Source organism: Chrysochloris asiatica, unplaced genomic scaffold (genome assembly GCF_000296735.1).
Source record: "Chrysochloris asiatica unplaced genomic scaffold, ChrAsi1.0 scaffold00154, whole genome shotgun sequence".
Taxonomy (NCBI): domain Eukaryota; kingdom Metazoa; phylum Chordata; class Mammalia; order Afrosoricida; family Chrysochloridae; genus Chrysochloris; species Chrysochloris asiatica.
Genome location: NW_006408672.1, coordinates 3,458,470 through 3,469,774, shown reverse-complemented (window position 1 = coordinate 3,469,774; position 11,305 = coordinate 3,458,470). Strand labels below are relative to the sequence as shown.

At 41.2% G+C, this 11,305-nt stretch overlaps 1 protein-coding gene across 1 annotated transcript in view; it reads right to left on the bottom strand.

The window, feature by feature from the left end:
* C2CD2 (C2 calcium-dependent domain containing 2) overlaps positions 1 to 11,305 on the bottom strand; it is a 102,862-nt gene that overhangs the window by 40,135 nt on the left and 51,422 nt on the right. Inside the window, exons 3-4 of the mRNA XM_006870854.1 lie at positions 9,617 to 9,736; positions 3,162 to 3,266 (exon numbers count right to left, since the gene is read on the bottom strand). Coding sequence (XP_006870916.1) covers positions 3,162 to 3,266; positions 9,617 to 9,736 — 225 coding nt within the window. The remainder of the gene's footprint in view (positions 1 to 3,161; positions 3,267 to 9,616; positions 9,737 to 11,305) is intronic.

Below are 11,305 nucleotides of genomic sequence, written 5' to 3'. Positions count from 1 at the left end.
AGAGAGAGAGAGAGAGAGAGAGAGAGAGAGAGAGAGAGTGTCCTGGTGTGAAACTTTGAGATAAGCACAGGACTGCTAAGGATAAGTTCTGCAAGGTCGGCGGTTCAGACCCACTTGCTGCTCCATGGACACCAACCCTATACAGGGTTGCTATGAGTTGGAACTGACTTGATGGCTCTTAACAAGAATAAGATGCATATCTTTTTTTTATATTATTGTGGTAAACTGTATATAACAAAATTTGGCCATTATAATAACCTTAACTGTACAATTCAATAAGTCATCTCTTTCTTGAGTACTGTAAATTTTTGCAAATAATATACCCATTTAAATAATGTGAATACCCATAAAATGCACACAGCATACATAGGAAACTAACATGAGGGGATCCTACAGTTAGAAAAACACCATATAAGACCAGTTATTTGTATAAAGATACATTATATCCTTGAATACTTACTTTGTCTCACTGATATGAAATTCATCTAACATAACATTAACCTCTTAAAAGTGCACATTTCAGTGGTATTTAGTGCATTCACACTACTGTGCAATTACCACTGATATCAAGTTCCAGAACATTTTAATCACCCCAAAAGACAACCCCAGTACCCATCAGAACTGACTCCATGGTACTTAACAACAAAAACAACAACCAGCCTCCTGGAGTCCTGGTGTGGCGCTGTGGGTTAATGCACTAGACTGCAAGGTCTGTTTGGACTGCAAGGTCAGTGGTTCAAGCTCACCAGCTGCTCCTTGGAAAACCTATACAGGATCACTATGGGTCAGAACTGACTTGATGGCACTTAACAACAACAACCAGCCTCCTAGTTCCCGATAACCAACCATCTGCTTTCTGTCTCTTTGGATTTATCTATTCTGGACACTTCCAATAAATGGAATCATACACTAATTGCTCTTGTGTGTCTGACTTTGTATTTTTATGGTCAAGGAATACTCTTCTTATTTTTATTTTTTATAGACTACATTTTGTTTTTCTGACTCTTTTAACCCCCATAATTGTTCCTTACTTTGCAGAGGGGAAAATCAAGTTGAGCAATGAGCTTCAGGGCACTCAGATAACTTCAGAATTATCAGGTTTGATCTGTTCTGGGTCTCCAGAGCAGCTGCCTGGTCAACCTTCATCTTCCTGTCTCCTCCCACAGGATGTCCTCATCACCCTCCAAGGGGGCCCAGAGAGTCAGTAAGGGAGCCCAGGAGAGCTGGTTACTCAGGGCTGCCTTGTTTCTACAGCATCTCTTCACTGGCAAAGTTGTATTCCTCCTTAATACCAGGAGCAGTGGATGTTGTACTAGGGGGAACAAGGGAAGCAAGGTATGGTTACTTGGCAAGCCTAGCCAGTGTACCTTGCAGGCAGCCACCACTCATCTGTCACTAAAGCCCGGTGTTCCTGTGATGCTGAGCAGGTTTCAGTAAAGTTTTCAGATGAAGAAAAATCAGCCAATGAAAACTCACATTCCATTCCCTTTCCATGGGGTTGCCATGTGTCTGGGACCGGCTTAACAACAATAACTACTCTTTGGGTAAGGAAGGAAATAAGATCCTGTGTGTTTGCACATCCACCTGTTTCTCTGAAAAGAAACCCAGCAAGGATAAATAAAAGCTGCACAGAGAGGTTGAATGAGGCAAGAGGAGAAGGGATAGAATGGGAGCTATACTATGATGTAACTTTTAATGGAGTTTTGGCTTTTGATCCCTGTTAATATTTTACATAATCAAAAACTAAATTTAAATAGCAAGGATGGGGAGAAAAACTACTCCTGGATACCAACAGAACCAAATGCGCTTTGTTGTTATTGTTGTTCGGTGTGTGGAGTCAATTCTGACCCATAGGGGCTCCATGTAACAGAGTAGAACTTCCCTATAGGGTTTTGTTGGCTGTAATTTTTATGGGATCAGGATTTTTTCCATGGAAATGCTGTGTGAATTCAAACAGCCAACCTTTCAGGTAGCCGCCAAGCATGTAACTGTCACCTGTATATCAAATTGGTAACCTAACTGCACACAGGATAAACATTAATTAATCTGTGGAGCACATCCCTTCAAGGGGATGCATTCTGAGACAAAAAGATATGTCAAGAAATCTTGAATGTACTCTGTTAGTTTTGTTTAGTGGTGGTGTTCGGGCAGTAGTTTTATAAGTTTTTTGTATGTGCAGTGTGCATTGTTGGCCTGACTGAACACGATATGGAAAAGAGGAAGACAATGAAAGTAAACTGGGGGCAAGGTAGGAAAACCAAACACACATGAATCATATAACTGAATGGTCAGGGAAAAACTATAATCTTTTTGCAAGCTAAAAGAATTCCAATTCTAATTTACTAGCTTAAAATTAGGTACATCCATTTAAGGCATGGAAAGTCCAAATATTTATAGACAGATGAACTATTAAATTCATGTATTTCAGCTGTTGTGGTATCACAATAATTGAATCAGACTCTAAAGTACAGCACAAGTACCAGGAAATCATAAAGGCCATGATAAACTATCTAAGGACTCTCCGTCAGAGTAAAGAAGAGTGAAGAAAATCAAAGATACAGAGAAACAATGAATCCAATGGATTAATGGACCACGTAAACCCCAGCCTCCACAAACATCTCAACCAATAAGAAGTGGGATGGAAACTGCCTTCAGGTTTTAGGTGTGACCTTGTAAAAAGGCAGGCAGAAGGGAGAGCCTGCTTGCAGGAATAAGTGTCTGAGCTCATCTGGAATTACAGGGGAAGCTCATTTGCCAGCAGGAGAGGCAACTAATGAAGTTGGATGAAATGCTAGCGAAAATATAGGACTTAATTAACTCAATCATTCGCAACTTTGGTTGTACAGAATGCTTTTCAGTTCAATCAGTCCAACCTATACCCTGGAAGAGACCCAGCATCACACTGCCTAACAACTGCTCCAGTGATTCTAGGGTACAGCCCAGGTTGACAGCCCCCATCAAGTTCATTTGCAGCCAGCCCCCACAAGGCCCTGTTTCCCTAAAAGGTCAGATTCAGGAGGGTCAAGTCTGCCTGGGAGGGTTGACTGAGGATGCGGGAAGGACGTGGGCATAAACTTTGGTTTCCTAGTGTGGCTGTTATAACGCGCACATGTCTTCCCACATCTTGCAGAAGAATCACAGACACAAACTGCCAGACTGACCTCCCGCAGTGCTTTGGGCTGGATGTGAATGGCCATTTCCGGCATGCTGATGAAGGACCACCTGATCTGGATGTCTTCTCTCTTTTCCTGCATGTGCAGCTCCAGCTGTGAACAGAAATCCAATTGGTTATTTGAGAGCTGCTCTTTCTACCAGAACATGAATGTGTATATGAAGATGTGTGTGCAAGCGCATGCATGTGTGGGAGTATTGTGATCATGTGTGACCACACATCTGTGTGTATGCATGTGTGAGAGCGGATATGTGTGGGTGTGTCTGTGTATGGTGCATGCATGTGTATTATGTGGTGTGTGTGTTCATGTGTCTGTGAGTGGTATATGTTATTAGTCTGTGTGTTTCTGTTGTGTGCGTATATATATGTGTGTGATCAGTGTGTACAAGAGTACGTGTCTGTCTATATGAGTGTATGTGGGGGAATGTACGTATGTGTCTGGTATGTCTGCTATATGTGTCTGTGTATGAGGCTGTAGGTGTGCATGGTGTGTATCTATCTGTGAATGTGGATGTGTGTATGCTTGGTACATATGTGTGTGTGTCTCTATGTATGACTGTGTGAAACAGTGTGTGTGTTTATGTATCCATTTATTTTCACAGAAAACTGTTTAGCCTCCTTCTTAGCATGTTATGTGCTTTAAAAATAGAAAGGAGGAACACACACTGCATTTGACCTGCCCCTTCACCGTCATATGCCCCACTCTGACAGTCCCTTTCTTTGCCTAAGCCCTCTACTCAGAGAGGAACCTCAGTATTGGTAACTGAAGACGAGGTAGCATTACAACTCCATAGTCATTTTAAAATGATTACGTAACTGGAGTTTGCATAGCTCTTTCTGGGAAAATTACCAAGGTATAAAGGTGAGAGGAGAACCCAGGAGGTACTACTCCTGGTACTGGCCATGGAGATCCCTTAATCCCAATACCCTTAAGAGAGTGTGCAGAACTGGCCAGCGTCCCTGTCAACTCTCCCAGGGCCTTGATCTCTGATCCTGTCTCACCCAGCCCAACACATCTGTGGTCATCAGCATAACGGCCACAAAGATGCTTGTGGCCTAGTCCCTGGGACCTATGAATGTGCCACCTTACATGGCAAAAGGGGTTCTGCAGATGTAATGGAGGGCACAGACCAGGAGAGTCTCCCTGACTACCCAGATGGGCCAATCTAATTCCATGAGTCCCTTGCAATGGGAGGGAGGATGAAAGAGGTGACGTGAGACTTTATTGATAGCTCTGATGAATGGAGGAAGGGGCCCAGGCCAACGGATGCAGGTGGGCTCGAGAAGCTAGGACTGGCCTTCAGTTTACAGGCAGCAAGAAAGCAGGACCTTGGTCCTACCATTGAATTTTACCAACAAGCCATATGAGTAAGAGAACAGATTCTTTCTCAGAATTTCCAGAAAGAAAGGCAGTCCTGCTAATATCCTGATTTTAGACCAGTGAGACCCATGTCAGATTTCTGATTCCCAGAACAGTAACACAATGAATACGATGAATACGTGTCATATGAAGCAAACTTCTTGGCAGTTTACTACAACACCCATAGAAAACTAATACATCACCCTTCATTTTTTCCAGTTAGACACATATTGTAAAGGAAGAATCTTAGCTGTTCATATCCATTCCCCCAAAACAAAAGCGAAGGAAAGAATAGCATTCAGCTGTACTATAGAAGGCTTGGAGACCTTTAAAATTTGAAGCTCAAAACAAGAAAAGAGAAATAATGAAATAATGACTACCAGCTACAGTGCCATTCCCACCATCCTTTCACTTCTGCTAGACCAGCTGCCATGGAGTCACCCCTGACTCATGGTAACCTTATATGTGTCAGAGTAGAACTGGGCTCCACAGGGTTTTCAATGGATGAGTTTTCAGAAGTAGATCACCAGGCCTTTCTTCTGAGGTACCTCTGAGTGGATTCAAACCTGCAACCTTGCACCTAGCAGTTGAGTATGTTAACCTTGTTGTCCTATGTTGTTGTTGTTAGGTGCTATTGAGTTGGTACCGACTCATAGTGACCTTATGTACACCAGAATGAAACACTGCCTGATCCTTAGCCAACCTCACTATTGTTGCCACACTTGAGCCCACTGATGCTGCCATTTGGCCAATCCATCTCACTGGAGGTCTTCCTCTTTTTCTCTGACCCTCCACCTTACCAAACATGATATCCTTCTCCAGCGACTGTTCCCTTCTGACAGTATGTCCAAATATGAGAGATGAAGTCTGGCCATCCTGGCCTCCAAGGAGCACTCTGGCTGCATTTTTCCAACACAGATCTGTTGGTTCTTTTGGCAGACCATGGCACTTTCAATATTCTACTCCAACACCATAACTCAAAAGCATCAATTCTTCTACGGTCTTCCTTATTTACTGTCCAGCTCTTACATGCATATGAAATTATTGAAAATACCATGGATTGGGTCAGGCGCACCTTTGTCCTCAAGCTGAAATCTTTGCTCTTCAACACTTTAAAAAGGTCTTGTGCAGCAGATTTGCCTAATGCAATATGTCATTTGATCTCTTGAATGCTGCTTCCGTGAGTGTTGATAGTTGATCCAAGAAGAATGAAGTCCTTGACAACTTCAATCTTTTCTCCATTGAAAAGAATGTTGTTTATTGGTTCAGCGGTGAGGATTTTTTATTTCTTTACATTGGGATGCAAACCATACTGAAGGCTGTGCTCTTTGATCTTCATCAATAAATGTTTTAAGTCCTCTTCAGTTTCAGCAAGCAAGGTTGTATCATCTGCATATCGCAGGTTGTTAATAAGTCTTCCTCCAATCCGGATGCCACGTTTTTCTTCATATAATCCAGCTTCTCAGATTATTTGCTCAGCATACAGATTGAATAAAAGTATGGTGAAAGAATACAACCCTGTCGTACACCTTTCTTGATTTTAAACCATTCAGTGTTCCCATGTTCTCTTTGAACAACTGTCTCTTAGTCCAAGTACAGATCAGATTCCTCATGAGTACAATTAAGTGTTCCGGAATACTCATACTTCACAAGGTTGTCCATAGCTTGTCATGATCCACACAATTGGAAGCCTTTGCATAATCAATAAAGCACAGGTAAACATCTTTCTGATAGTCTCTGCTTTCAGCCAAGATCCATCAGACATCAGCAATGATATCCCTTGTTCCATGGCATCTTCTGAATCTGGCTTGAACCTCTGGAAGTTCTCTGTCAATGTATGCTGCCATTTCTGTATTACCTTTAGTAAAACTTTACTCGCATGGGATATCAAAGATATTGATGATTTCCGCATTCTGTTGGGTCACCTCTCTTTGGAATGGGCACAAATATGGATTTCTTCCAATCAGTTGGCCTGATAGTTGTCTTCCAAAATTCTTGGCATAGATGAGTGAGTGCCTTCTGTGCCGCCTCACTTTCTCAAAAGATTTCAATTTTTATTCCATCAATTCCTGGTGCCTTGTTCTTTACCAATTCCTTCAATGCACCTTGGACTTCCTCCTTCAGTATCATTGGCTCGTGATCATATGCTACCTCTTGAAACGGTTGAACACAAACCATTTCTTTTTGGTACAGTGCCTCTGTGTATTTCTTCCATCTTCTCTTGATGCTTTCTGCATCATTCAATAATTTGCCCAGAGAATCTTTCAATAATAAAAGTCGAAGCTTGAATTTTTCCTTCAGTTCCCCAGCTTGAGAAATGCTGACCATGTTCCTACCGTTTGGTTTTCTGACTCCAGATCTTTGCACATTTTGTTGTAATATTTGATTTTATCTTTTCGAGCTGGCCTTTGAAATTTTCTGTTCAGCTCTTGTACCTCCTCATTTCTTCCATTTGCTTTAGCATCTCTACGCTGGAGAGCAAGTTTCAGTGTCTATTCTGACATCCATTTTGACCTTTTCCTTCTTTCTTGTCTTCTTAATGATTTTTGCTTTCTTCATATATGATGTTCTTGATGTCATCCCACAACTCTTCTGGTCTTTGGTCTTTAGTGTTTAATGTATCCAATCTGTTCTTCAGATGATCTCTAAATTCAAGTGGGATATATTCAAGGTCATATTTTGGCTCTTGTGGACTTGTTTTTATTTTCCTCAGGTTCAGTTTGAATTTGCATATGAGCAATTGATGGTCTGTTCCACAGTCTGCCCCTGGCCTTATTTTGACTGATGAAATGGAGTTTTTCCATCTTCTCTTTCCGCAGATGTAGTCAATTTGATTTCTATGTATTCCATCTGGTGAGGTCCATGTGTATAGTCATCTCTTACACTGTCTAAGGAAGGTATTTGGAATGAACAAATTGATTTTGCAGAATTCTATCATGTAATCTCCAGCATCATTTCTATCACCAAGGCCATAATTTCCAACTACTGATCCTTCCTCTTTGCTCCCAACCTTGGCATTTCCGTCACCAGTAATGATCAATATATCTTGATTGCATGTTTGATCAATTTCAGATTGAAGAAGTTGGTAGAATTCTTCTATTTTATCCTCACTGGTTTTAGGGGTTGATGCATAAATTTGAATAATAGTGGTATTAACTGGGCTTCCCTGTAGGCGCATGGATATTATCCTATCACAGATGGCATTGTACCTCATGATTGACTCGATATGTTCTTTTTGACAATGAATGCAACACCATTCCTCTTCAATTTGTCATTCCTGGCATAGTAAACCATGTGGCTGTCAGATTCAAAATGGCCAATACCAGTTCATTTTGCTCACTGCCTAAGATATCAAGGTTTATGCATTCCATTTCATTTTTGACAACTTCCAATTTTCCCAGATTTATACTTCGTAAATTCCATCTTCCATTTTTTAATGGATGTTTACAGCTGTTTCTCTTCATTTTGAGTTCCTTATCAGCAAATGAAGGTCCTATGGGCTTTACTCCATTCACGTTATCATGGTCCACTCTACTTTGAGGAGGCAGCTCTTCCTCAGTCGCATTTTGAGTGCCTTCCAACCTGAGGGTCTCATTTTCTGGCACTATATCTAACAGTGTTTCTCTGCTATTCATAAGACTTTCAGTGACTACAGATTCGGAAGTAGCTCATCACTCCTTCTTCCTAGTCTGTCTTTGTCTGGAAGCTCATCTGAAACCTGTCCACCATGGGTGACCCTGCTGGTATTTAAAATTCCGGTGGCATAGCTTTCAAAATCACAGCAACTCACAAGCCACCACAGTACAACAAACTGACAGACGAGTGGTTCCATGATCCTAGGTAATTATAGGAAAAATGAATTTTAATTTCACTTCCACAGGTATTCGAGTGGCTCCTTCCCTCCCTACAGCCAGATGGTAGGAGTTATTAACATTTCGATTGCTGGCACTGCTTCTGATTTGCAGAATCTTTGAAAAAAAGACCTCTTGGCTTTAGCATTAATGATTTACCAAGTCTTCAGCAACTGTCTTCTGCTTTGGCAGGTAATGCACAGACTGTTTTTAAACTGTGTTGAAATACCAAAGATACAACTGAGTTACATCTGCCTGAGTAGCTAAAATGGCAAGAATGCTATGATACAATAAACACAACCTGAGAGACAACATTTCCACAGTTTGCTTGTGTGATCCTCTGTGGACTTCTTTATGGCTCCTTTAGTGGTGCCATGGGGTGGGGGAAAGCGCTGGCAGTCTGCTTCCACAAAGATTACAGCCAAGAAAACCCTGTGGAGCAGAGTTCTACTCTGTTACATGCGGAGTCACTGTGAGTTGGAATAAACTCGAAGGCTATGGGTTTGGTTTGTTTTTTATTGTATACTACATGTTTGTTAAGAAGCTCTGGTAGTGTAGTGGTTACGAATTGGGTTGCAAACCACAAGGTCAGCAGTTCGAAACTACTAGCTGCTCCGTGGGGGAAAGATGAGGCTTTCTGCTCCCATAATGATTTACAGCCTCGGAAACCCTGTTCAGGGTTTCTATGGGTCAGAACCGACTCGACATCACTTAACAACAACAACAACAACATATGTTTGTTGTTGTTGTAAGTGCTGTCGAGTTGATTCCGAACCATAGCAACCCTCTATAGGGTTTCTGAGGAGTAGCTTGCAGTTCAAACGGTTTTGCAGTCTGGCACATTAACCCACAGTGCCACACCAGGACTCCATACTATATGAGGGGACTTCAAAAAATTCATGGAAAAATGGAACTGAAAGATAATGGAATTTTTCCAGGAATTTTTGAAACCCCCTCCTATGAAGCCCTGGTGTGGTGCTGTGCAAAGTCAGTATGAACTGCAAAGTCAGTATGAACTGCTGCACTGCAAAGTCAGTATGAACTGCAGAGTTGGTGGTTCAACCTTACCAGCTGCTCCTCGGAATGTGATAGGGAAGCCTACAGTTTGAGAATTAGGAAAAGGAATGCAATTAATAAAATTAATAGCTATAATGAAATTATAGGTATTTCCACCATTTAACGCATGCCCTACAAATTGCTGGGAACTGCTTTCCTATGCCTTGAAAAAGTTACCTGTAAACGAAATGGGGAGAGTCGGACATCATAGAGCCGGCACCCTTCACCTTCGGGGGAAGCAGGCACTGCAGAAACGATGAACTGAACAGCTTCGCCAACCACATCACAAGAGACCACCTTAAAGGGACATAGGAACAGATAAACTGTCATACGAAGGAAGCAAGGAGAAGCCATACTCTATACCTCTTTATTTTATGGAATAAAATAATCTGGGCTTTGTAAATCAGCAAGCACCAGAATTCATAGTTTCCAATTTGTAGAAATGTTCAGATCCATATCTTTTCTATTAGATCATGTTGTTAAAACTAGAAAGAGCATTCCTAATCTTTTCCCTCCTGGTGGATTTCTGGACTCCTGGTGTGGCACTGTTGGATCAGCACTGGACTGCAAACTACAAGGCTGGCAGTTCAAACCCACCAGCTGCTCTTTGGAAACCCTACACAGGTCACTATGAGTAGGAACCAACTCGAAGGCACTTAACTACAACAACACAATTGTGTTTGGTAAAGTACAAAGCCAACAAGAACATGGCAGATCATCAGTGGATTGGTACAATGGCTACAAGGATGGGATTCCAACATGCAAGGTTTCACTCTGTTGTACACAAGGTCTCCATGAGTTGGAATCTATGAAATGACAGCTAACAACTCCACCAAACTCTGTCTTGTCAGAATCTGGTTGCTTTGTTCTTTATGCACATAACAGATTTTTCTCTTAAAATGTTGTTTTACTCTACTTTTTCATATCAGCTGACTTAAAACTCCCCCGATATTTCCACATTCATATACAAAAGTAAAAGCCCTTAGCCACATTCTCTTGCTAGAAAAATGAGCCTTACAATGAAAATAAATTATAGATGTCACAAATAAAAATATAAACAAATGAAAATGTACTCAGAACACAAGAAACTGTTTGTGTCTAAATATTTTTCATCTATCATAGTTTTTATAACATGAGGTTAATTTAAAAAATATATATGGAGTATATGTTTATATATGCCATATTATTACAAAACTATACAGCAATAACTAAAATAGAATTCTGAAAGGAGGTGATTTAAGAACCTATAAGATAAAGAGCTCTGGTAACTTAGTAGCTACGAATCGGGCTGCGAACTGCAAGGTCAGCAGTTCGAAACTACCAGCTGTTCCGCGGGAGAAAGATGAAGCTTTCTGCTCCCGTGAAAATTTAAAGCCTCAGAAACCCTTTACAGGGTTGCTATGAGTTGGAACTGACTCCAGGTCACATAACAACAACAACAACAACAAGATAAAGATATATCTAATAGTTACATCAGGAATAAACCAAATTAGATTCCTGATATAAGTCATAAAGCATTTTAGAGGGATGATTTTTCTAGCTACTATCTAACACAGAAATATCAATTATCTGCAACATGTTCTTCTCTACAGAAGCAGATCTAGAATGAGGGGTAAGCAACCTTCTTTGGCAGAAATCTAAGTAAGGAGAATGTCTAATAATTATGAGGCCAGGTGCCAGGTGTGCACCAGCTGGGAGGAAGGAAGCTGAGAGAGGCTAGGAGTATGCTTGTTACTAGGTTCTATTCGGTCGGTTCTGATACATAGCGATCCTATGCAAAACAGAATGAAGCATTATCCAGTCCTATAGCGTAGTGGTTACGAATCGGGCTGCGAACCTTAAGGTCAGCGGTTCGAAACTACCAGC